Source organism: Lepidochelys kempii, chromosome 19 (assembly GCF_965140265.1).
Source record: "Lepidochelys kempii isolate rLepKem1 chromosome 19, rLepKem1.hap2, whole genome shotgun sequence".
Lineage (NCBI taxonomy): Eukaryota > Metazoa > Chordata > Testudines > Cheloniidae > Lepidochelys > Lepidochelys kempii.
The window spans coordinates 19062534-19087863 of NC_133274.1; the positions used below are offsets into that span (position 1 = coordinate 19062534).

General features: G+C 48.5%; 1 protein-coding gene across 2 annotated transcripts in view; it reads right to left on the reverse strand.

The window, feature by feature from the left end:
* Positions 1 to 1581: 1581 nt before the first annotated feature.
* Positions 1582 to 25330, reverse strand: part of PTAFR (platelet activating factor receptor) — a 34129-nt gene continuing 10380 nt past the window's right edge. The window contains exons 1-2 of one of the 2 annotated variants that reach the window (XM_073317786.1): positions 14785 to 14877; positions 1582 to 6233 (exon numbers count right to left, since the gene is read on the reverse strand). In XM_073317786.1, the coding sequence (XP_073173887.1) occupies positions 5062 to 6171 (1110 nt within the window). In that variant the 5' untranslated portion in view covers positions 6172 to 6233; positions 14785 to 14877 and the 3' untranslated portion in view covers positions 1582 to 5061. Of the gene's footprint in view, positions 6234 to 14784; positions 14878 to 25330 lie in introns of those variants that run through there. The other variant, XM_073317787.1, reaches the window with a different exon arrangement.

The window sequence follows — 25330 nt, forward strand, 5'->3', positions numbered from 1 at the left end:
ACAAAGAAATAAAAGGTAAAAAATATCTAAACTAACAAGCTGAGTGAACTTAAAGCAAAAAGGTTTTTCTCACCACATCACCACAGCAGCCTGGCTGGATTTTGTCCATGTGGTGGGTCCTGGTACTACACGTAACAACACAGGTGTTCCACATTTTGGTCTTTAGTCACACCTTATCTTCCACTGCATGCATCCCATGCAGTGAGCTGCAGCTCAGGAAAGCTTCTGCTCAAATAAATGGGTTAGTCTCTAAGGTGCCACAAGTCCTCCTTTTCTTTTTGCGGATACAGACTAACACGGCTGCTACTCTGAAACCTGACCTTTTGAATGATTGTGTCACCCTGGCAGGTTTGAAGGTTGAGAGGTATACTTAGTAAACCAGTGTTTGCTTTATTTTTAAAACCCAGTTTTGTACTACTAATAGTAATTTTTACTAACATTTACGGCCATCAGTGTAATTATCGATTGCTTACCAAAAGACTCTGTTGAAAGAAAGTGAAGCAAAATCAAGCACTCAGAAATTAGGAAATGCCAGAATTACTGTTGCCCTGGCAACCCTAATTCACCTGCCCAATGCATATCCATGTGATAGTCTTTAAATACATAATCACATTTTATTTTTCTCCAGGACCCCTGCCTCATTCTGTGCCGAGACTGGATGATGCTCAGGGAATGGTTACTTAGGTCTTTTTCCTTAACTTAATTCAGTGTGTGGTCTCTGGCCTTATTCACTGCACTCCACCCAAACCTTGCACTGAATACAGAATGGGCTTTTTTATAGATGATATCTCATGGTAGTGAGTTCCACAAGCTAATTGTGCAGTGTGAACAAATATTTCCTTTGATCAGTTTTAAATGTGCCCTTGTTCTTGATATCAGGGAGGAAACAATCTAGTTACTCATTGCTGATTTGGGGTTTTTCCCCTAAGCAGCTTGCAGTATCCTAACACTAAAAGAAGTGTGGTCCATTCCTACAATTAACTTCCTGTGAGTAAATCCCACTGTAAAACAAGGATAATAATACTTCCTAACACAGAGGAGTGCTGTGAGACTTAACGCATTGTTTGGAAAGTGCTTTGGGATTCCCACATGGAATGACTGGTAGTTTGAGTATCACAGTTACTGACTTTGCTGAGGTCATACAGTCACCTTTAACAGAAATGGGCCCAAACTTGAAAACCAGAGTTTTGGTTCAGGTTAATCTTTAAAACTCTTTGCCAGTAAAGAGGAGGGGAACTTGAATTGTCCCTGATGTTAAGTCTCAACCTGTTGCCTGGGAATGGCTAGCGATACAGGAATTTGGGCACAATGTAATGGATCATGTGATGAAGATGTGTGGATGAACATACTCTTTAATTCCATCCTCCATATCCTTGCAAGCAGCCCAAAGAATAAATGCAAGATAAACTTTGCCAATCTGGCACATCTTTTTGACTACATGTAGAATTCCTTGGCATTGGGAAACCAGCACCTCCCTAGCTAAATGCAACTGGAGAAAGGACAAGCACATCCAAACCAAAATTCCTCTAGTAAAAAACTGTCACTCAGCTGAGAAATGAAAACCAGGTTGAATGAGTGTGAAAGTGGTTTATTGAGAATGCTACTTGTTTAATAATTATAACATGTTCAGTGCAATACGAGACAACTAAAAAGAGAGTCCTGGCCCCTAGTATTTTATAATCTGGCCCTCAAGCTGATACTCTTAACACTGATTTGTACATTATCTCTCATATAATCCCATTGGTTTCAGTAGGACTACTCAATGTGAATGGGGTATGGCAGTCGGCCCTGAGAGAGAATATTTATGCTCATGGAATACAGCTACCATCAATCCTCTCAGCAGGCAAGATGGTGATTCGGTCTTGACTTCACCTACCAGAAATCACAATGTAAAATTTAATCTGAAAAAAAAAAAAAATTGAAATGCTCTTCACCATACTGATTCTTCGTATGACTGTTAGTCACTTTATGGGTCTCCACAACCATTTGTCCTCTGTACTGTCCACTACCTTCACTTCATTATTGTAATGGATGGAACCACCTTTTCTTCTCTCTGTTTTGTTCTGTTACAGAAAGTTTCTGAAAATAATTGGTTTTTGGCCATTTAAATCATTTCAGTCTGACTGTTCAAGCCCATCATATTTCATGCCCACCTTTCTAAGCAAAGTCCAAAGCTCTTCCCTTTCCCAGTCTTTTGGAAAGTGCTCCTTGTTATTGGCCTATTACTGGCTACTGGCTCAAGCCAATGTTTCAGAAGTTCGTTTCCGACTGAAACCTCATTTCTTTCCCTTTTTTCTTAACTGGGTTAGATTGTGTTTTATTCTTCTCTTTCATCGTCCCGGCTGGCCTACTTGCTGTGGTTTAAAAAAAGAAAAATCGCTGCCAGTGAACACATGGCAACCTGGCTTTGGAGGGCTGTAGACCTTAGTTGTACTTTCCTCTGCACCAGAGGAAATAAATGAAGGTTAAATTCAATATCAGTTGCCTTTGAATTCTACCCCAACTTCTATTCATTATTATAGAAATATTCCTCTGGAGTTTTCTCACCTTCTGTTGCAACGTGGGCATTGGTTTAAATTAGAATAAATGGTGGATTTTCTGTCTTTAAATCATTGTTTGAGGACTTCAGTAACTCAGCCAGAGGTTATGGATCTATTGCAAGAGTGAGTAGGTGAGGTTCTGTGGCCTGCAATTGTGCAGGAGATCAGACTGGATGATCATGATTGTCCATTCTGGTCTTTATGTCTGAGTCCTCATCCCCTGATTCTGTTCATCATTACAGATGTTATGCTTAAAAATATGTAACTTGATTCACCACAAGCATCCAGCTTGGCTTGATTTATGAATTTCTACCCTTTGGGCTGAGTGAGAACGTCACTTTTTTCTCCCCCATTTCTCTTCACTTCCCCTTTCAGCCCCCCATTTATTGGTGAATGTAGAAAAAAATATCAGAGGATTGAGCACAAGGGGGAAAAGTTTTAAATTTATTTAAGACTCTTCTGGAGGATCCATTTTGCTAAGTCAGGTCAGGTCATCCTTGTCCTGCATGCAGTTTAACAATTTCCCATTAGTATAATCCTGTTCCTCCTCTAAAATTTAAACGATCATCCCAGAAGCAGAAGTGAAAAATCTCAGCAATATTTTTAAACAGATATATTTTAAGTGATTTGGTTAAGTTTAAAAAAAAAAAATCCAGTTGGAGTGCATTGTCTGTCCTGTGCAAATATCTTTGTCTTTGCCCTTTGATAATAAATGCAAACATCTAACATCAACATGGTTTGCTCTAATAACCAAGTGGATGCCATATCTGCACTAGAAGAAGCCCCTGCGTAGTCTTTGTGGGCAGCCCTCAGCAGAGACCATTGCAGTAGTCTAGCCTACAGGAGGCAAAGGCACATGCAGTTCTGATTGGGTTCTTATCCATGTCCTGCACTGTAGCATCTGAATGCATAGGTGACCATTGTGAGGTCCACAGTAGAAAGGAAAAGTGAACTTTTTGCCCACTCACAGATATCAAAGTTTCAGTGGTCCACCAGTGATGTCTGGGGATTGAAGAGTTGGGAATCCTCTCAGTGAAATATGGGCATAATATAATACCATTGTTGGTCGGATGATTGGAGAGGTTTGAAGTTTGCCACACAAACAATCCTAGCAGTTCTCTGGCTGGAATCACCAGGCTGCTGCTAACTGGTATAAATAACCTTTTCCAATGTTGACAAATAAACATTTGTTTATTTGTCAACATTTGCTCAAATAAATTGGTTAGTCTCTAAGGTGCCACAAGTACTCCTTTTCTTTTTGCGAATACAGACTAACACGGCTGTTCCTCTGAAACCTGAATGTTGACATGGTAGATGAGTTTTTCCAATCACTAGCTGGGAAATTTTTCTAGAAGAGTTTAGGAACCAAAAACTCATGTAAGTAAGTTCCCCACCCTGTTCCACTTCCTGTGCTTGAAGGAAGTTTAATATTGAGCAACTCAGGGTTAGACAAGGAGCCTTAAGTGTCTTCTGATCCGTAATCAAGCCTAGCACCCTCAGGATAACCAGCTTTCTGTGGGCCCATATTGTCTGCAGCCAGCACTGTTTAGAGCAGGGTCCCTTTCACCCTGGACTGAATGCCTGAGCTTAAAACCCTTGATATTTTTGCACTGGACTTAACATGACAGTAGCAGTTGAGTGGCTTGGAGGTTGCCCTGGGGTGTGGCCACAACCTGTTAGTTTTTTAATGATAAAATATTAGAAAACAGTCTTCAAATAAGCAACCAGCTACATTTCTTTGTTTCCAGCAGTACAAGTACAAGCAGGGATAATAGCCACTCCCTCTTAAAAATCCCCATCTATAATAAATAAAAGCAATGAGAATGAAGCATTAAAAACCCATTCATTTGCTATCTTAACTCCTATGCTGGCAATCACCTTCTGTCACTTGGAGCTTTCAGTTTATATTTGGTCTCTTTCTGAAAGATATGTGCTAGCTCAACCAGAAGTTATTGGCCTGGGTCCAGGAATAGGTGACATTCTCTAGCTGGTGATGTGCAGGAGGTCAGGCTAGATAATGGTCCCTGGTGACCTTAAAAATCTATACATACAGATCCCAGAGATTGGGAGATCTATGGCAGAGATTTCCAGCACATCACCAATACCCATCAACTTTCACAGACCACCCCCTTATCCCCAGGCTGGTTACTTGGATCAGATCCCATAGAATCTCTGTCATTCATAAGGGTGAGCTCTCTGCATGGCAATCCCTTGCCCTCCCATGTTAAAGTGCTGACAGATCACATAAGGAGATAGGAGGAGTGGGAAGGGCACAAGGTCAACAGAAAAGAAAACCAACTGAGCTGTGATTAGTGTCCCATGAAGCATCAGTATGTGGCAGAAGTTGCTCCTTTGCAGCCCCTGCAGGGTCCCTATTCCTCTGGTTGCATTTGTGGGTATGGGGATTGAATGCTCATATTTCCTCTTCCTGATGGAAATGCAGAGATCTGGCCCACTGATGTGTCCCTCTCGGGCCTGGCTTAGTGAGAGGAAGCTGATGACACAAGTGGCCCAGCCCTGCTCAGTAGGAGACAGGGCTGTATTCGTTTCTCATGGGGTTGGTGGGGAGGTCATTGATGGGCACCATGCCCTCAGTCACTGTTTCAGTGGTTGGCCTGGAACACTTGCGACTCCCTTTCATGTTTTTAAGATTCTCTGAAAGGTGCTTCCTGAACTTCTTGGTTAGGAAGCAGTAGATGACAGGGTCCAGCATGCAGTTGGTGCTCAAGAGGCATAGAGTAACCTGATGGGCATCGTTGATCTGCCGGCGCAACAGACAGTTTTCTTTCTGCCACCACTCTAGGACTGTTAGGGTCCAGGGGAGGTCAATGAAATGGTGAGGTACAAAGCATATGATGAATACAGCCAGGACAGTACACACCATCCTGAGTGCCCTCTGCTTGACATGGGTGCTCTTCTGCAGCTGTACTGGCTTGGTCAGCAGTGTCCTGATAATGAACAAGTTACACACCAGTATAAACAGGAAAATTAAGACAAAAATGACAAATATGACAACATGGGTGGCGAGGATGTGCACAGTGTTGCCAGAGGTGTCATAGCGCTCAAAACACCGCATGACGGTGCCTTGGTTAATCTTCTCCTCATTAGTGCCATCGCCAATGAGGTAGTACAAAGCACTGCTCACTATCACCACCCAAATAGCTGCGGAGAGGAAGATACCCCTTCTCCGGGTGGGGAACTGAGCGGCTGTGATGGGCTTGGTCACTGCCTGGAATCGGTTGTATGTAATGACTGTCAAGAAGGCTATGGAGCAGTAGGTGTTAACGAAGAACAAGTAGCCGGCGACGTTACACAGGAATGTAGGCATAATCCAGTCTCCTTGGTGGTGATAGTAAACAATCCACAGGGGCAGCGTGATCAGGAACAGCAGGTCAGCCACTATCAGGTTCACCATGAATATCTTGATTTCGTTTAGTTTCCTCCAAGCATAAACCTGGCAGAAAATCCACAGCACATAGCAATTGGCAATGAAGCCCAGAATGAAGATGAAGCTGTACAAGATGGTGAAAAGGGGGTATCTGAACTCAGAGTCCACCCTGCATGAGGTGTTAGTGGGCAGGGTGGAGACACTCAGAGGTGAAAGAGTGCTATCTCCCCACTTCGTGGACATTGTGTCACTGACCCGACTCTTCCAAGGCAGAAAATTTTCTGTCCACTTCTTTTCTTCTTATTCTAAGAACACAAAACATATGAACTAGGATTACAGGGTGTAGGGTCACTGCCAAGCCCCAAAGCCACCTGTCTGTTCTCAAAAAAGGAAAGGAGGACTTGTGGCACCTTAGAGACTAAAAAAATTTATTTGAGCATAAGCTTTCGTGAGCAACAGCTCACTTCATCAAATGCATCCGATGAAGTGAGCTGTAGCTCACGAAAGCTCATGCTCAGATAAATTTGTTAGTCTCTAAGGTACCACAAGTCCTCCTTTTCTTTTTGTGGATACAGACTAACAGGGCCGCTACTCTGAAACTTATCTGTTCTCAGTTCATATCCCCTCTGACTGCATAGCCCGCATTCCTCTGTGCCCACTCACCCCTCTGAGCGCTCCTCTCACTCTCCAACCTCCGACACCCACCCTGCTGTCTGCCCCCCACCCACTCTGCTCCTTCCTCTTCTCAGTATTACTCCAGTTTCATACCCACCTACATCCTATGCCCGCTTGCTCTGTGGTCCAGCCTCCCTTACTTCTCTAGTTCCACAGCCAGCTACTCCCCACCCATTCTACCACTTTCCCTACCCTGCCTCTCCAGGGATTTGAAGGAGCCAACTGTAAAGTATGGGACAGAGCTCATCCTGAAATTGTTTTACTCGCGATACAAAGTCTGTGTTGGTATCACAGGGCCTGAGCATTTCCATGGTTATAACTGGAAAGCTGATGTGCTTCCTAATGTCTACTTCTTGGACACTGGTCATATCACAGGGCATTAGGCACCACATAAGCCATGTTCTTTAAAATACAGAATGGCCAGTCACCCTACAAGCTCATATCTGCCTACGCCGCCTGCCCCTCCAATCTCAGCCTCTTTCCCGGAGTTGTGTGGTGGGGAAGTTGCTCTTTAATTGCTGCTGGCCCGTCTGACTTGCACTGAACATAAGAACGGCCCTATCAGGTCAGGCCGAAGGTCCAGCTAGCCCCGTGTCCTGCCTCCCAACAGTGGCCAGAGCCAGGTGCCGCAGAGGGAATGAACAGAGCAGGGAATCAAGTGATCCATCCCCTGTTGCTCATTCCCAGCTTCTGGCAAACAGAGGCTAGGGACACCATTCCTGCCCATCCTGGCTAATAGCCATTGATGGACCTATCCTCCATGAATTTATCTAGTTCTTTCTTTGAACCCTGTTATGGTCTTGGCCTTCACAACATCCCCTGACAAAGAGTTCCAAAGGTTAATTGTGCCTCACTGTCCCTTCTCACATAGGTTACTGCCTCTCTTTTCTCCTTTACTGTTGACCAAGCAACAACCTATTGCCACATAAACACAGAGAAACCAGAATCATTAGTTAACCCCATAGAGTATATGGGGCAGCAGGCCCAGTGAGCTCTGTTAGCTCCACCTCTAAGAGCTCACCCATTTCTTTGAGGGCGGGATGTGTTTGTATAGGGATAGATGCTGAGTTTCTTGTAACATGACTTTACTGTATAAATATATCCCCCATGCTGTGAGCTACAATGCCTGCTGAAGCAACCAATGCATAATCAAAGCCCCTGGTGGTGGTGCCCAGCCCTTCCCCTCCCTTTGGTCCCCCCAGGGTGCAGTGTGGTGTGCATGCATGCCCCATGAAATAGATCCATTCCATTGGAGGTTTACAAACAAGCAGCCCTTGGCAGTGGGTGTGTTCAGAGACTTTCTACAGCAGCACTTGGAGTTTGGGCACAGTCACACTCTGGAAAGGCCCCATGGAGTCTCTGCTGACTTATCAGTGGAAGAGAACATACAGGAAACTAATCCGCCCCTAACACCCTGCCAGGAGTTGAGTAGAAAACACAAACACATGCCCCTGTTTTCCTCACTAGGTCACCTTGCGCATAGAGCACCTCTTGAGAGCAACTTGCCTGTCTTCGAGAGAAGAGCCCTGGCCAGGGAGCAGGAGTGCCCCAAAAGGGAAAGAGGTAATTCTTAGTCGTGCAAGTTGAGGAAGAGAGTCTGTAGGCTGGGAGACTGGGACCTGCTGAGGGAACGGCAGAGAGAAGCTCTTGCTCAGTCAGGCTGCTCACTCAGCAGCATCACTGAAGCAGCCCGTATATTGACTGCTGTGAGAAGATACTGCCCTGGCTGCATCACCCCCAGCAGCACAGAGGGGAGTGTTGCTAAGAGAGAGCTAGAGGTTTGCTCCAAATTCACCGGTTGCTACCTGTGGGGTCCATCAGCTTTGACAGCCAGCACAGTGTTCCTGCCCTGGCATGTGCAGAGGGCTCTGGATTGAGGTGATGCTGTTCAATGGTGGTTAACCTCTGAGCCTGGTCCTCCCCACCCTGTTCAGTAAAGAAGTCTTTTTGTGGCTTTGTTCCAATCCAACCTGTCTGCTGTACCTGGAGATTCACTCATGTGGCTGCTACACTATATTTAGTAGCCTGGAGATGTCCAGACAGAGCCTCCATGTGCTAATTTAGATCAGATCCAGGAATCATTCCAAGCAAGGCCACCTCCTGGCCGGCCTTCCTTCCTCAGTGCAGTGGGGTAGGAGTCACTATTCAAGCAAGGGGCAAGAGTCGTCGTCTGGAATTTGCACTTTGGGGAAATACAATCAAATTTCTGCACCAACCAGGGGCTTTGAAGGTGCTTCTCTCTGTCCGTCCATCCATCCATCCAACCTGGGATTGGATTGTGGAGACTGAATTGTACTCTCTCCTGGAATGGTGACAGGTTTCAGAATGGTAGCTGTGTTAGGCTGTATCAGCAAAAGGAACAAGGAGTTATGCCCAAATAAAATTTGTTAGTCTCTAAAGTGCCACAAGTACTCTTCATTCTCTTTCGTGGAAGTTGTTAGGAGATAGATATTCAGGCCTGTCTGTAAAGGCCTATACTCTAAGAATTTAGGTGTATTCTTATCACTTGGCTAGTTCTAGAGGTATAAAAGAAAGAATCAAAATCACTGTCTGCCACTGTAAGGGCCTTCTCTCACTGTGACAGTCTGAGGCCCTGTGCTTAGGTTAAGGCCTTTGGCTAAGCAGCAGAGGCAGCCATAAGCTGGGAAGCGACCGGTCACATCCTCACATTCCAAACTAGTCACATTGAAATAAGGTGCTATGGGGCTGTTAGGAATACAATCCTGTCCAGATAATGCCTATCGCCTCCAGAGAAAGGGAAGTGCCTCGAAGATGTAAAAGGAAACTTAGTTTAGTAGCATCCTGTCTGGCAAGTTTCAGGGTAACAGCCGTGTTAGTCTGTATTCGCAAAAAGAAAAGGAGTACTTGTGGCACCTTAGAGACTAACCAATTTATTTGAGCATGAGCTTTCGTGAGCTACAGCTCACTTCATCGGATGCATACCGTGGAAACTGCAGCAAGGACTCACTTATCAATAGCTGGGATGTGAAATCCTCACTTCTGTGTTGTTTTGTCATTATAGTTCCCACTTTGCTATTGTTTGTCTGTATAATCTTGGTCTGGTTCCGTGATTGTTCCTGTCTGCTGTATAATTAATTTTGCTGGGTGTAAACTAATTAAGGTGGTGGGATATAATTGATTACATAATCATGTTACAATATGTTAGGAATGGTTAGTTAAATTTCAGGAAAATGATTGGTTAAGGTACAGCTAAGCAGAACTCAAGTTTTACTATATAGTCTGCAGTCAATCAGAAAGTGGGTGGGTATGTGGGGGGATAGGAACAGGGAATGGGGGTGGGGAAATTGGAATCCTGTTTGGCTAAGGGCAGGAATAGGAACAGGGACACAGGTAAGGCTCTGTGGTGTCAGAGCTGGGAAGGGGGACACTAAGGAAGGAAACTGGAATCATGCTTGCTGGAAGTTCACCCCAATAAACTATCAAATTGTTTGCACCTTTGGACTTTGGGTATTGTTGCTCTCTGTTCATGTGAGAAGGACCAGGGAAGTAAGTGGGTGAAGGAATAAGCCCCCTAACAGAAGTGACCCCTCTAGGTCAGTGTGTGCATGAAGCTACCCATGCTGTGCCTGAGAGAGGGGACTTTAGGCTCCTGGCTGTCAAACCAGCAACATCTTCCCAATTAACAGTGAATGGAGGCTGATGCTGAATGTACAACAAACCCTTTGTATTAATTATACACAGTGCCAGGGAAGCCAGCTTTATGCACTGAAGTACAGAATATATAGCAGAGGACAGCCAACAAAGGAATTCAGTTACCAAGTTGCTAGAGGCTTCCTGCTCCTAGTGCGTCACACTTGCCCTAACAGAAAGGATTTCTCTGCCTATTTAATGCAATAACCATGTTGCCGGCACCCAGTGCCGAGAGGCTGAACAACAGCTTGAGTTGGTTCGTTACCCGGTGTGCTACACCCAATAATCACAAAGGGGTAGAGAAGCAGAAAAGTTTATTTGCCGCTGCAAAAAGGTACAGGGAGAATAAAATCTCAAATCCTGCACCCAGAGCAGGAAGTTATACAGGCTTTTATACATCCTTTTTCCCAGCATACTTATCCAATAGCAAGCTGCCCCAAGTATCCATATAGCCAGCCAATCCAGTTCCCAGCTAGTTCCCTGATTCTCTGTATCATTTGTTAAACTATACATAAAGCTGCTTTATTCAGCATTGTTCTTCCATATCTCCCCTGTTTGGCCTTGCTTAGTTTCAGGCAGTCTGACTCTGCAACAATATGTTGCAGATTCTCAGCATAACTGCTGGGTGTGCCTCCAGGTGGGCCCCCCCCCCCCCCAAGGACACTTGGCCCCAGTACGCAGAGCTGCTGCGAGTGCCTCCAGGCGGGAGGGAGGGCCAAAGACACCTGGACCTAGTGCGAGGGGGCTTCATCGACACTCGTGGTCTTCCAGCCCCTTGGGTTACCTAGTGGCCATGCCCCAGTGTCCCCAACAACCATGTTCCCGTCTCCCCCCACATCCTGTAGGTCTAGCCCAGGGAGTGAGCATTGCAGCCCAGTGAGTGCCGCACATTCAGGATATCCTGGCACACCAAGTGTGCATCCCAGCACAAATGGAAAGATCCTCGGTTGCAACCAAGGCATTTAGTTCACCTTAGGAAGTCAGGTTAAGAAAGTAGCTTTAAATTATCTTTGTGTTCCCCTTATCCAGGAGCCATCCTGGTCCCAGTCCCAACTTGAGCCTGAAGGCTGCTCTAAGTTAGAACAGCTGCCACTATCTCCAATATTGCCCAGCAGTCAGGGATCCAGTTGGGCAAGAGGGAACCCTGGGGATACACCCTTTGCCAGGAGGGGTTTGTGCCATTGTAACCTTTGCACCAGCATGACACAGAGCTGTCATAGGGCACTGGACGGTCTGGCCACATCAGGCTGGGTCCCAGATTGACCAGGTGTATCCAGCTCATCACATGCCTGTCTCCACTCAGTAGGATCTAGACTTGGATTGGGCACCAGGGTGGGAGTGGAAACTGGGGTTCCATTCCCAGCTCTGCCCTGACTCACTGTGTGATGCAGGAAAAGTCACTGCATCTCTGTCTGTTAGTTTCCCCATCCATAAAGCATGGAGAGTGCTACACATACTTGTGTCCTGGGGAAATAAGCCTCACGTATTCCAGCCCCAGGAGTACCTGCCTGATGGAACTTGTCCAGCACTCCCATCCCAACGATAGCTGGGCCAGGGGATCTCAGCCTGGGTGTGTGTCCTGGCTCAGTGAAGAGGTGTCCCAGCACAATGTGTCCAGTGCATCCCAGCTGCATACTCATTGCTCAGCACAACGTGTTCTGCAGGTCCTGGTACAATGTGCTGAAAGTGACCCAGCTGAGGTACACATCGTCCACTCAGTCCCTCTGGCCTGCTGAGCAGAGCTGGGAAGGGGTGACAGTACCCAGAGGTCAGACTTGTCTGTCTGCACCCATGGCAGAGGATGGTGTTAGGAGCACTCTTCTGCTGAGGGCCTGATGTTAGAATGAGATGTAACATGAAGCACTAATTGCTTCTGATCATTAAAGATCCCATGGTACTTTTCAATCGGGGTCTGAATTCCAGTGTTGTGGTGAAGCTGAGAAATTGCCAGCCAGAACAGCAGGGGTTAAGGAGAGCCCTTGGGCCCAGCTAGCCCTGCCCTGCTATTCCTGCAGACAGTGCCAGGCCTGGAGAGGGGAGGAAAGGACAGAGCCTGGCCCAGTTCAGGGCTGACTGGCGGAAAGGCAGGAGCTAGCTGCCTTCCTACCCATAGGCACCGACTCCGTAGGCGTTCAGCCCTGGAGCTCGCACGGGGAAAAATCATCAGCTGCTTATCACTGGCTGACAGCCTGCTCCCCCTTCCCTCCCAGTGCCTTGCAGCCAGGTGCTCAGTTGTTCCATGGCATACAGGAGGCACGGTGGGAGGGGGACAAGTGGGGGGAGGGTGTGCTTGGGGCACCTCTGTCCCTAGGAGGAGGGGAAGAAGTGCTAGCCTACTAGCCAAGGCTGCCACCTGGGGACATGGTCTTCCCAGCCAAGGGGACCTACGTACCCAGCACCCCAAGAAACTGAGGGAACGGCCCCACAGATGTTGTGGGGCTTGCCCTAACCACCTTGTGGCTGGCCCCCCAAGGAGTTGCCCAGGACCCAAGAGAGGTCAGCAAGCTGCCAAGCAAACTGGACTAGGGGGCCACACCCCAGTCTGGTAGGACATGCCAAGGTCAGTATGTTTTGATGCCCTGCTTGGGGCCACCCTTCCCTCCCTCTGTCCGTCCATCTCCCCATCCCTCAGTTCAGAGCTTGACTTGCACAGGGCTCTGGGCTGGGCCCTGGTGGAGAGGGAGGGCTTGGGTCCCCCTTACCCCACTGGCTTTAAAGACTCAGGCTCCTAAACCAAGTAGGAGGCTGAGAGCTCTGACCACTAGGCTACCCAACTCTCCAAGCCACCTGTTACAGATGTCTTGGCTAGATTCCAACCTGGGTACTCTGTTCTGTTTACCAAGAACTCCCCCAGCAGCTTTAGTGGGGTACATTGTTCTCTCTGCTTCTTCTTGTAAACTCTTAAGTAATGCTGATGCTAAGGGCTCAGGTCAGAGGTGACTGCATTTCAGCAATAGATTAAGTGATTCCTGTGGATGTGGTTTATAAAATGCTCTGGGATCCAGTGGGATGAAAGGTGCTCTGGCAGGCTCCCCCTGCCCATCGGCTACAGATTGATAGAGCCAGAAGAGTTCCCAGAAGTCACCTATTACAGGAAAGGCCTAACAAAAAAAAAAAAAAAAAAAAACACAGAACACCACTAGCCATCACCTTCAGCCCCCAACTAAAACCTCTCCAATGCATCATCAAGAATCTACAACCTATCCTGAAGGACGACCCATCACTCACAAATCTTGGGAGACAGGCCAGTACTTGTATACAGACAGCCCCCCCAAGCTGAAGCGAATACTCGCCAGCAACCACATACCACACAACAGAACCACTAACCCAGGAACCTATCCTTGCAACAAAGCCTGTTGTGAACTGTGCCCACATATCTATTCAGGGGACACCATCACAGGGCCTAATAACATCAGTCACACTATCAAAGGCTCGTTCACCTGCACATCCACCAATGTGGTATATACCATCATTTGCCAGCAATGCCCCTCTGCCATGTACATTGGGCAAACTGGACAGTCTCTACGTAAAAGACTAAACGGACACAAATCAGATGTCAAGAATGATAACGTTCTCCGACTGGTTTTTGAATACTTCAATCTCTCTGGTCACTCTATTTCTGATCTCAAAGTGACTATCCTTCAACAAAAAAAACTTCGAAAACAGACTCCAACGAGAGACTGCTGAATTGGAATTAATTTGCAAATTGGATACAATTAGCTTAGGCTTGAATAGAGACTGGGAATGGTTGCGTCTTTATAAAAAGAAATCTATTTTCCCCTTGTTTATTCCTCTCCCCCCCCCCCGCCCACTGTTCCTCAGACATTCTTGTTAAACCCTGGATTTGTGCTGGAAGTGGCCCACCTTGGTTATCATACACATTGTAAGGAGAGTGATCACTTTAGATAAGCTATTACCAGCAGGAGAGTAGGGTGGGGGAAGAGAAAACCTTCTGTAGTGATAACACCCATTTTTTCATGGTTTGTGTATAAAAACCATCTTCTGTATTTTCCACAGTATGCATCCGATGAAGTGAGCTGTAGCTCACGAAAGCTTATGCTCAAATAAATTGGTTAGTCTCCAAGGTGCCACAAGTACTCCTTTTCAATATGGGAAGGGTCACCACTTCATCAGTATGTTATACTCTGAAATCAGAAAGTCCATGGCCAAAGCCAGGAATGAAGGCAATACACACTGTCTCCAAGATAAAGATACTTCATGTTCATCCAGCGAGCTCCAATCACTTGAAAAACAAGGGTGAGCATCATTAGTTCCATTTTATACTAGGGGAACTTAGAGACAGCAGGGAAGTCGCTTGCCCAATATCAGCCAGTGAGGCTGTGGCAAAGCTAGGAACAGAGCCCCGGTCCCTTGATTCCCAGTCCACTGGGCCATGTTGTCCCAATACATGACAGACAACAGCATCGCAGCTTGGCACAGCAATCCAACGCAGATAAACCATTCTAAGACATTCAGGATAGAATGTGAATTCCATATGACTAGCACTAGTGGAAGCTAGTCCCTGCTTACCAGAGTCACATGGATGCAGAGTGATCTCTCCAATGCCAGCCTTCGAAGAGCAGCGGCGTATTCAGCTTGCTGGGTCTGCTTCCAGGTCCTGTCCCTCCCAGCTTGTGGCTACAGCCTTCCCTCCACCCACAGTTCTATTGATCAGAATTGCAGAACTGAAAGGATTGCAAAAGCTTCCTGCCAAGTCATTAGAGAAGAGGAAATGTCATGTGATAGCAGGGTGAAGGAAAAGAGAAATAAACTAAGACATGGGGGGAAAACCAAATTGACAGCAAAGACTGGGTGTCCCTGAAAAGCCATTAGCAGTAGCATTTCAAAGGAACTCTACTTCTAATGGCTGTGTTCCTGAAAGAGATAGAGACAGGGACATCACAATTAGCCTTTGGAGGCCAAGGAGGAATCCGGTCCCTTGCCTGTGGTGAGGTCAGGAAGGAAACTGCACTTGAATGGCATCTTTCCCAGCAGCAGGGCTGGCCTGTGCACAGAGTACTTTTTCCTTTACAAATCCAAGAAAATTAATTGCTTGAGATCAGGCCACTCCACAGAGGCTGGGATTTTTGATGCACAAAAGCCACAGGAGCAGATTCTCCAGTAAATAGTCAGCTCTGCATCTTTACGCCAGAACTAAACAGACTTAAACCCAGGGAATCCAGCCACACTAGGACTCCTGTTTTGCAAGGGGATCCTCAGGGATTGCTGAGCCACCTAGTAGTTCCTACCCTCCCCTCTACCAGGCACTGGTGCAGGGGTTAAGACTGGAAGAAAGAAGACATGGCCTGGGGTATCCTTGTGCCTGAATCCCTAGCTCCCAGAACAGCCCAGGGGGCATTGGCTGCTGGTGCAACTTAAAGCAGCATTGGGCCACTGTGTTGCTCCTGAGAACTGGCTTAGTGCTTGACAGCCCCAAGATCAGGGCACCAAAGATGATTTACGGAACAGCCCAGGATCTGGGCCAGCAAATGCAAAGTTCTGGTTCCCACAGCCATTGTAACTGGGCAGCAATCATAGGGTTAGAAGGCACCACAAAGGTCATGTAGTGAGTCTAAGCTCCCTGACAAGATGCAGGATTTGTTGTGTCTAAACCATCCAAGACAGATGGCTCCAGCCTCTGTTTGAAAACCTCCAGTGAAGGAGGTTCTACAGCCTCCCGAGGCGTCTGTTCCATTGTCCTACTGTTCTTGCAGTTAGGAAGTTTATCCTGAGATTTAATCTGCTATGCTGTAGTTTGAACCGACTGCCTCTTGTCCTGCACTCTGTGGACAGAGAACACATGACTTATGAGGAGAGGTTGAGGGAACTGGGATTGTTTAGTCTGTGGAAGAGAAGAATGAGGGGGGATTTGATAGCTGCTTTCAACTACCTGAGAGGGGGTTCCAAAGAGGATGGTTCTAGACTGTTCTCAGTGGTAGAAGAGGACAGGACAAGGAGTAATGGTCTCAAGTTGCAGTGGGGGAGGTTTAGGTTGGATATTAGGAAAAACTTTTTTACTAGGAGGGTGGTGAAACACTGGAATGCGTTACCTAGCGAGGTGGTAGAATCTCCTTCCTTAGAAGTTTTTAAGGTCAGGCTTGACAAAGCCCTGGCTGGGATGATTTAATTGGGGATTGGTCCTGCTTTGAGCAGGGGGTTGGACTAGATGACCTCCTGGGAAGGGACCTCAAGAGGTCATCTAGTCCAACCCCCTGCTCAAAGCAGGACCAGTCCCCAATTTTTGCCCCAGATCCCTAAATGGCCCCCTCAAGGATTGAACTCACAACCCTGGTTTAGCAGGCTAATGTCCAAACCACTGAGCTATCCCTCCCCAAGTCAACTGAGCAAATGCTGAAGGAACTGGTATGTTTAGTTTGCTATCATGTGCCTCTTCAGTCTTTCAAGTATTTGAAAGACTGCCATGAAAAAGATGGAGAATGGTTGTTAGAATCATAGAATATCAGGGTTGGAAGGGACCTGAGATGTTGGTCATCTAGTCCAACCCCCTGATCAATGCAGGACCAATTTTCCAGGGACTGAGGTGAAGCTGACTGGCCTGTAGTTCCCAGGATCCTCCTTCTTCCCTTTTCGAAAGATTGGCACTACATTAGCCTTTTTCCAGTCATCCAGGACTTCCCCTGTTCGCCACGAATTTTCAAAGATCCTTCTCAGCAGTGCTGCTGCTGCCGCCAAGCCAGTTTCCCCCCATTCTGTATTTGTGCATTTGGTTTCTCTTCCCTAAGGGTAGCAGCTTCCATTTGTCTTTGCTGAATTTCATTGTGTCATCTACAGTCCAGTTCTCCAGTTTATCAAGAGCCCTTTGAATTTTAGCTCTATCCTCCAAAGTGTTGGCAACCTCCTGCCCAGTGTCATCTGCAAAGGTGATCAGTGTTCTCTCTACTCCCACATCCAGGTCATTAACAGATATTTTTAACAATACTGGACCCAGAACAGATCCCTGGGGAACCCCCCTGAGTCCTCCCTCCAATCTGACATTGTTCCATTAATAGTTACTCTTTGTTTGTGGTTGTTTAACCAATTGTGTCCACTTAATTGTGGTTCTGTCTGTAGTAGAAAGAGCCGGAGACAGAAGGCCTTGTATCAGAGACCCGGCCTGTGGCCTGAACTAAAGTAGTGGTCAAGCCTTGCTAATAAGAAGGAAAGTTAGCAAGAGACAGGCTGTGAGCAGAGTCAGGCTCTGCCTGCATGCAGGCTCACAGAACCTGGCAAGAACAGGGCTGGTATTGCAAACACACACACGCTCCTGAGAAGTGCTGGGCACAGGACACTCACGCAGACACATGCCAGAAGGATGGTACCGGAACACCCTAATATCAAGTGTGGTACAAACACATGCCCTATGGATGATACAAAAATACACTGACCCCCTTTCTGAGGGGGGTCAGGCTGACAGTGGGATGGATAGGTACTTTTTGATTGAACTAACATGTACAAGGTAATGGGTGGTAACTAACCTCAAAAGAGGGTGGAAATGGACCATGTCAGAGGGGTAATACAGAACTTGTTTGTATCAGTGTATAAAATGGAGTCTCAGACGAGGAGTGTCTTTGGCTGGCCAGGGGGCAGTGGAAAGTCCTGCTACTGATTGGGCTGGTCCATTGTGATGGGCATACTGGTGTCCATGATCCTGTGGACTGTGGATACTAGGACCATGCTTTGTTAACAATAAATCTGGCCGGATGCCTTTGCTGCTAAACAGGTCTGTAGTTATTGGGCAGTTTGATAGGAACCTGCTGTATAGGCTATCTGGCCAGAGCCAGTGCAGCACGCAGAGACACACACAGCCAACATCTGTTGACACTGTTTAAGCCCACATTTCTCCAGCTTACTTATCAGCCTGTCAAGTGAGACAGTTTCAAAAGCTTTCCTGAAATCCAGTATATTATGTCCACGGTGTTTCCCCTTAGCCTCCAAACCAATTACCCTGTGAAAGAAGGTAATCAAGGGATGCGATTGTTCCCCTCTATTTGGCATTGGTGAGGCCTCATCTGGAGTACTGTGTCCAGTTTTGGGCCCCACACTACAAGAAGGATGTCCAGCGGAGGGCAGCAAAAATGATTAGGGGACTGGAACACATGATTTATGAGGAGAGACTGAGGGGACTGGGATTATTTAGTCGGCAGAAGAGAAGAATGAGGGGGGATTTGATAGCTGCTTTCAACTACCTGAAAGGGGGTTCCAAAGAGGATGGCTCTAGACTGTTCTCAATGGTAGCAGATGACAGAACGAGGAGTAATGGTCTCAAGTTGCAGTGGGGGAGGTTTAGGCTGGATATTAGGAAAAACTTTCACTAGGAGGGTGGTGAAGCACTGGAATGGGTTACATAGGGAGGTGGTGGAATCTCCTTCCTTAGAGGTTTTTTAGGTCAGGATTGACCAAGCCCTGGCTGGGATGATTTAGTTGGGGATTGGTCCTGCTTTGAGCAGGGGGTTGGACTAGATGACCTCCTGAGGTCCCTTCCAACCTTGAGATTCTATGATTGTTCTTGGTAAATCCAGGCTGGCTGCTAGTGATCACCCCTTCATCCTCCTGGCACTTGCCAGTTCCCAAGCAAACTCTGTGTTTGCTTCTCCTCTGTTCACTGCTGTAATGCATACACACAATGTGGTGTTAAAGTCTCCTCTAGAGGACAGTGGGCCAACTCATTGCCCAAGAGCTCACTGTGACTAAAGGTCACTATGGGTATGTTTACACAGCATTTTGGAGCAAGCCTCCCACCTTGAGTCAGACTTGAGCTTGCAAGGCTCATGCTAGTACTCTAAAAATAGTAGATAGACAGCACCCCCCATCCCCCACACACGCTCCCTTGGCTTTAGGGTCTGAGCACCAGCCCGAGGCCCAACTTCAAAGAGCTGCCTAGACAGGTATTTTTAGAGTGTTATTGCGAGCCCTGCGAGTGCAAATCTGCATGTACCTGCTGGCTTTTCCCCCAGGAGAATCACAGAGACAGCAGCCTGCCAACAGGGGGGCACAGTGAGAACAGCCAGCTTCAGCAGATTATACTGAGCGTGCTCAGTAACAGACAAGCAGCAAATCTGGGGGAGGGCATATTACCCTGTGTGCCCTCCCACTAGGGTTGCCAGGTGTTCAGTTTTCAACTGAGATGTGCACAGGGACCCTGGTGGCTCCAGTCAGCATCCCTGACCAGGCCTTTAAGAGTTCAGTTGTGGCACAGCGGGGCTGGCAGGCTCCCTGCCAGGCTCCATGCAGCTCCCTGTCTCTGCAGCTCCTAGGCAGAGGGACAGCCAGGGTGGCAGGGGCAGTGCGTGGAGCTTCAAGTACTGGCTCCGCAGCTCCCATTAGCCAGGAACTGCGGCCAGTGGGAGTTGCAGGGGTGGCAGTGCATGGAGCCTCCTTAATCGTCCCTCTGCCTAGGAGCCACGTGGAGGGACATGCCGGCTGCCTCCCAAGAGCTGCCGGAGGTAAGCGCTCACCCTGAACCTCCTCCCACACCTGCACCAGCCCCTTCCCACATCCTGAACCCCTCATTTCTGTCCCCACCTTGGTGCCTGCACCCCCAGCCCAGAGCCCATACCTCATTCCCCTGCCTTAGCCCAGAGCCCCCTCCCACACTCTGAACCCCTTGGTCCCACCCCCCTGCTTGGAGCCCTCTCCTGTACCCAAAACCCCTCATTCCTGGCCCCAGTCCAGAGCCCGCCCCCACAGCTGAAGTCCTCACCCCCTCCTGCACCCCAACCCCCTGCCCCAGCCCAGTGAAAGTGAGCAAGCGAGCAAGGGTGGGGGATAGCGAGTGACAGAGGGAGAGGGGATGGAGTGAGTGGGGGCAGGGCCCCAAAGAAGCAGGGTTGGGGGAGGCCTCGGGGAAGGGGCGGGACAGGGTGTTCGGTTGTCCGCAATTAGAAAGTTGGCAACCCTAACGTCCCCTCTGGTCAGAATCAGCCTGCAGGGGGCGCTTGGGGCTGCTGCGGGGAGAGGCTGTACTGGAAAGAACGAAAAGCCTGCAGGGGGCAGGGCTGTGGGGAAGGGGACCTCTGCAGGTTCGAGAGCGTTCTCTGATCATCAGTGTCCAAATGTCTGTCTGGCCGGCCGCTTAGCGGAGCTGGGAGCAGTGGCGTAGCTGGGGGGAGCGGGGCAGCAGCTGCTCCCCCACTGAGCGCAAGTGGCTCCTTGTCACTGTTCCCCCGTTGAGGGAAGAGGGGGAGCGATCCCAAAGACAGGCACCACCCAGGGTGGCACTCCTACACCCCCAGGGCGCTCCGGGTCTTTGGCGGCGGGGCCTTCACCCGCTCCGGGTCTTCGGCAGCGGGGCCTTGGCAGCGGGGCCTTCAGTGCCACCGAAGACCAGAGCGGGTGAAGGTCCTGCCGCCGAAGACCCGGAGCGGGTGAAGGCCGGATGCTGGAGCGCTGCCAGGTGAGTAAAAGTGCTGCAGCGGGTGGCACCTTCCTTTGGGCTCGCGCCCCCTGTTCCCTCCACCTGGCTACGCGGCTGGCTGGGAGTCCCTGAGCCTCTTCTCCACTATCAAGGAGAGAGGCTCAGCTGCCTGCTCCGGCCATGGCTGCACAAACAAAAGCAGCAATCTTGGGGAACCTGAGTGCTGGGCCCTATTGGTGGGCTCAGGAAAAGGCCAGAAAATGCCAAGACCATCTGCCCCACAACCATGGAATATCAGGGTTGGAAGGGACCTCAGGAGGTCATCTAGTCCAACCCCCTGCTCAAAGCAGGACCAATCCCCAACTAATTCATCCCAGCCAGGGCTTTGTCAAGCTGGGCCTTAAAAACCTCAAAGGAAGGAGATTCCACCACCTCCCTAGGTAACGCATTCAGTGCTTCACCACCCTCCTAGTGGAAAAGTTTTTCCTAATATCCAAACTAAACCTCCCCCACTGCCACTTGAGACCATTACTCCTTGTTCTGTCATCTGCCACCACTGAGAACAGTCTAGAGCCATCCTCTTTGGAACCCCCTTTCAGGTAGTTGAAAGCAGCTATCAAATCCCCCCTCATTCTTCTCTTCTGCAGGCTAAACAATCCCAGCTCCCTCAGCCTCTCCTCATAAGTCATGTGTTCCAGACCCCTAATCATTTTTGTTGCCCTCCGCTGGACTCTCCAATTTTTCCACATCCTTCTTGTAGTGTGGAGCCCAAAACTGGACACTGTACTCCAGATGAGGCCTCACCAATGTTGAATAGAGGGGAACGATCACGTCCCTTGATCTGCTGGCAATGCTCCTACTTATACAGCCCAAAATGCCATTGGCCTTCTTGGCAAGAAGGGCACACTGTTGACTCATATCCAGCTTCTCGTCCACTGTCACCCCCTAGGTCCTTTTCTGCAGAACTGCTGCCGAGCCATTCGGTCCCTAGTCTGTAGCAGGGCATGGGATTCTTCTGTCCTAAGTGGCCCAACTTGATGATCACTTTAGATAAGCTATTACCAGCAGGACAGTGGGGTGGGAGGAGGTATTGTTTCATGGTCTCTGTGCGTATATAATGTCTTCTGCAGTTTCCAGGGTATGCATCCGATGAAGTGAGCTGTAGCTCACGAAAGCTCATGCTCAAATAAATTGGTTAGTCTCTAAGGTGCCACAAGTACTCCTTTTCTTTTTGCAAAGACAGACTAACACGGCTGTTACTCTGAAACCTGCCATTTTAGGAAGCATTAGGCAAGGGATTTTCAGTAGAGACAGCAAAGATACCATTACAGAAGGCACTGGTGAGACCTCATCTGGAATACTGTGTGCAGTTCTAGTCTCCCATGTTCAAGAAAGATGAATTCAGACAGGAACAGGTGCAGAGAAGGGCTATGAGGATGATCAGAAGAATGGAAAACCTACCTTTCAAGAGGAGACTTAAGGAGCTTGCCTGCTTTAGCCTAATCAAACAAAGGCTGAGGGGAGATATGATTGCTCTCTATAAATAGACCAGAGGGATAAATACCAGCATAGGCCCCGACTCTGTGGGTGCTCCACAGCTGGACCACCCATGGGAAAAAGTTAGTGGGTGCTCTGCACCCACTGGCAGCCAAGCTCCCTTCTCCTCACCTCCTTCTTCCCAGCCCCAAGCGTACCATGTCCCCGCTCCTCCCCCTCCCAGCGCTTCCCATCCCCCCAGTTATCTAACAGCTGTTTGGCAGCGCTTAGGACTTTCTGGGAGGGAGGGGGAGGAGCAGGGACATGGAGCGCTCAGGCGAGGAGGCAGAGACGAGGCGGAGCAGGGGCAGGGACTTGGGGGAAAGGGTGCAATGGGGGTGGGGCCAGGGTGGGAAGAGGCAGGGCCAGGGGGATCAAGCACCCACCAGGCAGAGGGGAAGTTGGCGCCTATGAATACTGGGGAAGGGAAGTTGAATTTCCATACCAGTAGTGCACAAGAACAAATGGATAGAAACTGGCCATCAATAAATTTTGGCTTGAAGTTAGACAAAGGAGTCTAACCATCAGAGGAGTGAAGTTCTGAAGCAGCCTTCCAAGGGGAGCAGTGGGACCACAAAAAAAAAAAAACTAACTGGCTTCAAGACTGAGCTTGATAAGTCTATGGAGGGGATGTTACGCTGAGACAGTAGCATGTGGCCTATCTGCCACTGCTGGTAGCAAGTGTCTCCAGCCGTCAGTGGAAGAGCTGGGGTAGGAGTGGTCTTTGGGCTTGCAGGTCATTATCCCTTCCCCTTGGTGCCAGGGCACTGTTTCTCATTTGGCTTCCCAGTCTCGTGTGCAGTATTGTGAGCATGCCTGCAGCAAGGGCCAAAAATCATGTTATGATAAATTTGCAAGAGTGAGTAAACTGTTGTTCCTCTAGGCCAGCAGTTCTCAAACTGTGGGTTGGGACCCTAAAGTGGGTCATGACCCTATTTTAATGTCATTGCCAGGGCTGGCATTAGACTTGCTGGGGCCTGGGGTGGAAGCTGAAGTCAGAGATCTTCAGTCCTTGGTGGCTGGGCTCAGGTTACAGGCCCCCTGCCCAGGGCTGAAGCCCGTGGGCTTCACCTTTGGCCGGCTTGCCCACCTGGGCTGGTTGGGCTTGGGCCCACATGCTTGGGTGGACTCAAGCTTCAGTAACTCCTCCTTGGGTCACAGTTATTTTTGTTACCTGAAGAGGGTTGCGGTGCAATGAAGTTTGAGAACTGCTGCTCTAGGCCATGCTGCCTTAGCATATGATCCAAGGGCCACAGATTAGTTGGGCAGTCACATCCAGAGATAGAAGAGACAAGACAACACATCACATGCACTGACCAACAGAGCACATAGGATTCCAAAGCCACCCCCTTGGAGCTGGGGCTGGGAATGCCTGTGTGTCCCTGACTCCCTTGCGTCACTGCCTCAGTGGTCAGTTTCTGTTAGAGAGACAGACACAGAGCACCAAATGTTCATGTTATTTTGTGGGGAGGAGGATTATTTGCTGGCAATGAAGGGACAATTTCTCATTTTTGCTGAATAGTGATTTATACTGAGACAATTCAAGACATAGAAACAGTCCAAAGTGTTTAATTCTTTAAAAGAACCAAATCATTTCCAGAGCCCAGCCAGACATTCCATGCACAGGAAATGAGGTCAGTTCTCACTATAAGCAGAAAGCAAGTGATTTCACAAAACCACTGCTTCATTAGTTTCACCTTCATTAATTAACAGAGAATTGGAGGAGCTGCCAGAAGTGGCTCAGACTAGGGGCCCTCTAGCTCAGAATCCTGTCTCGGATAATGGCCATCGCCAGCTGCTCTGGAGGAAGGAGCCAGGGGCCTGCAGTAGCAGTTACATAGAATATCAGGGTTGGAAGGGACCCCAGAAAGTCATCTAGTCCAACCCCCTGCTCGAAGCAGGGCCAATTCCCAGTTAAATCATCCCAGCCAGGGCTTTGTCAAGCCCGACCTTAAAAACCTCTAAGGAAGGAGATTCTACCACCTCCCTAGGTAACGCATTCCAGTGTTTCACCACCCTCTTAGTGAAAAAGTTTTTCCTAATATCCAATCTAAACCTCCCCCACTGCAACTTGAGACGATTACTCCTCGTTCTGTCATCTGCTACCATTGAGCACAGTCTAGAGCCATCCTCTTTGGAACCCCCTTTCAGGTAGTTGAAAGCAGCTATCAAATCCCCCCTCATTCTTCTCTTCTGCAGGCTAAACAATCCCAGCTCCCTCAGCCTCTCCTCATAACTCATGTGTTCCAGTCCCCTAATCATTTTTGTTGCCCTTCGCTGGACTCTCCCCAATTTATCCACATCCTTCTTGAAGTGGGACCCAAAACTGGACACAGTACTCCAGATGAGGCCTCACCAATGTCGAATAGAGGGGAACGATCACGTCCCTCGATCTGCTCGCTATGCCCCTACTTATACATCCCAAAATGCCATTGGCCTTCTTGGCAAGAAGGGCACACTGCTGACTCATATCCAGCTTCTCGTCCACTGTCACCCCAGGTCCTTTTCCGCAGAACTGCTGCCTAGCCATTCGGTCCCTAGTCTGTAGCTGTGCATTGGGTTCTTCCGTCCTAAGTGCAGGACCCTGCACTTATCCTTATTGAACCTCATCAGATTTCTTTTGGCCCAATCCTCCAATTTGTCTAGGTCCTTCTGTATCCTATCCCTCCCCTCCAGCGTATCTACCACTCCTCCCAGTTTAGTATCATCCGCAAATTTGCTGAGAGTGCAATCCACACCATCCTCCAGATCATTTATGAAGATATTGAACAAAACCGGCCCCAGGACCGACCCTTGGGGCACTCCACTTGATACCAGCTGCCAACTAGACATGGAGCCATTGATCACTACCCGTTGAGCCCGACAATCTAGCCAGCTTTCTACCCACCTTCTAGTGCATTCATCCAGCCCATACTTCCTTAACTTGCTGACAAGAATACTGTGGGAGACTGTGTCAAAAGCTTTGCTAAAGTCAAGAAACAATACATCCACTGCTTTCCCTTCATCCACAGAACCAGTAATCTCATCATAAAAGGCGATTAGATTAGTCAGGCATGACCTTCCCTTGGTGAATCCATGCTGGCTGTTCCTGATCACTTTCCTCTCATGCAAGTGCTTCAGGATTGATTCTTTGAGGACCTGCTCCATGATTTTTCCAGGGACTGAGGGGAGGTTGACTGGCCTGTA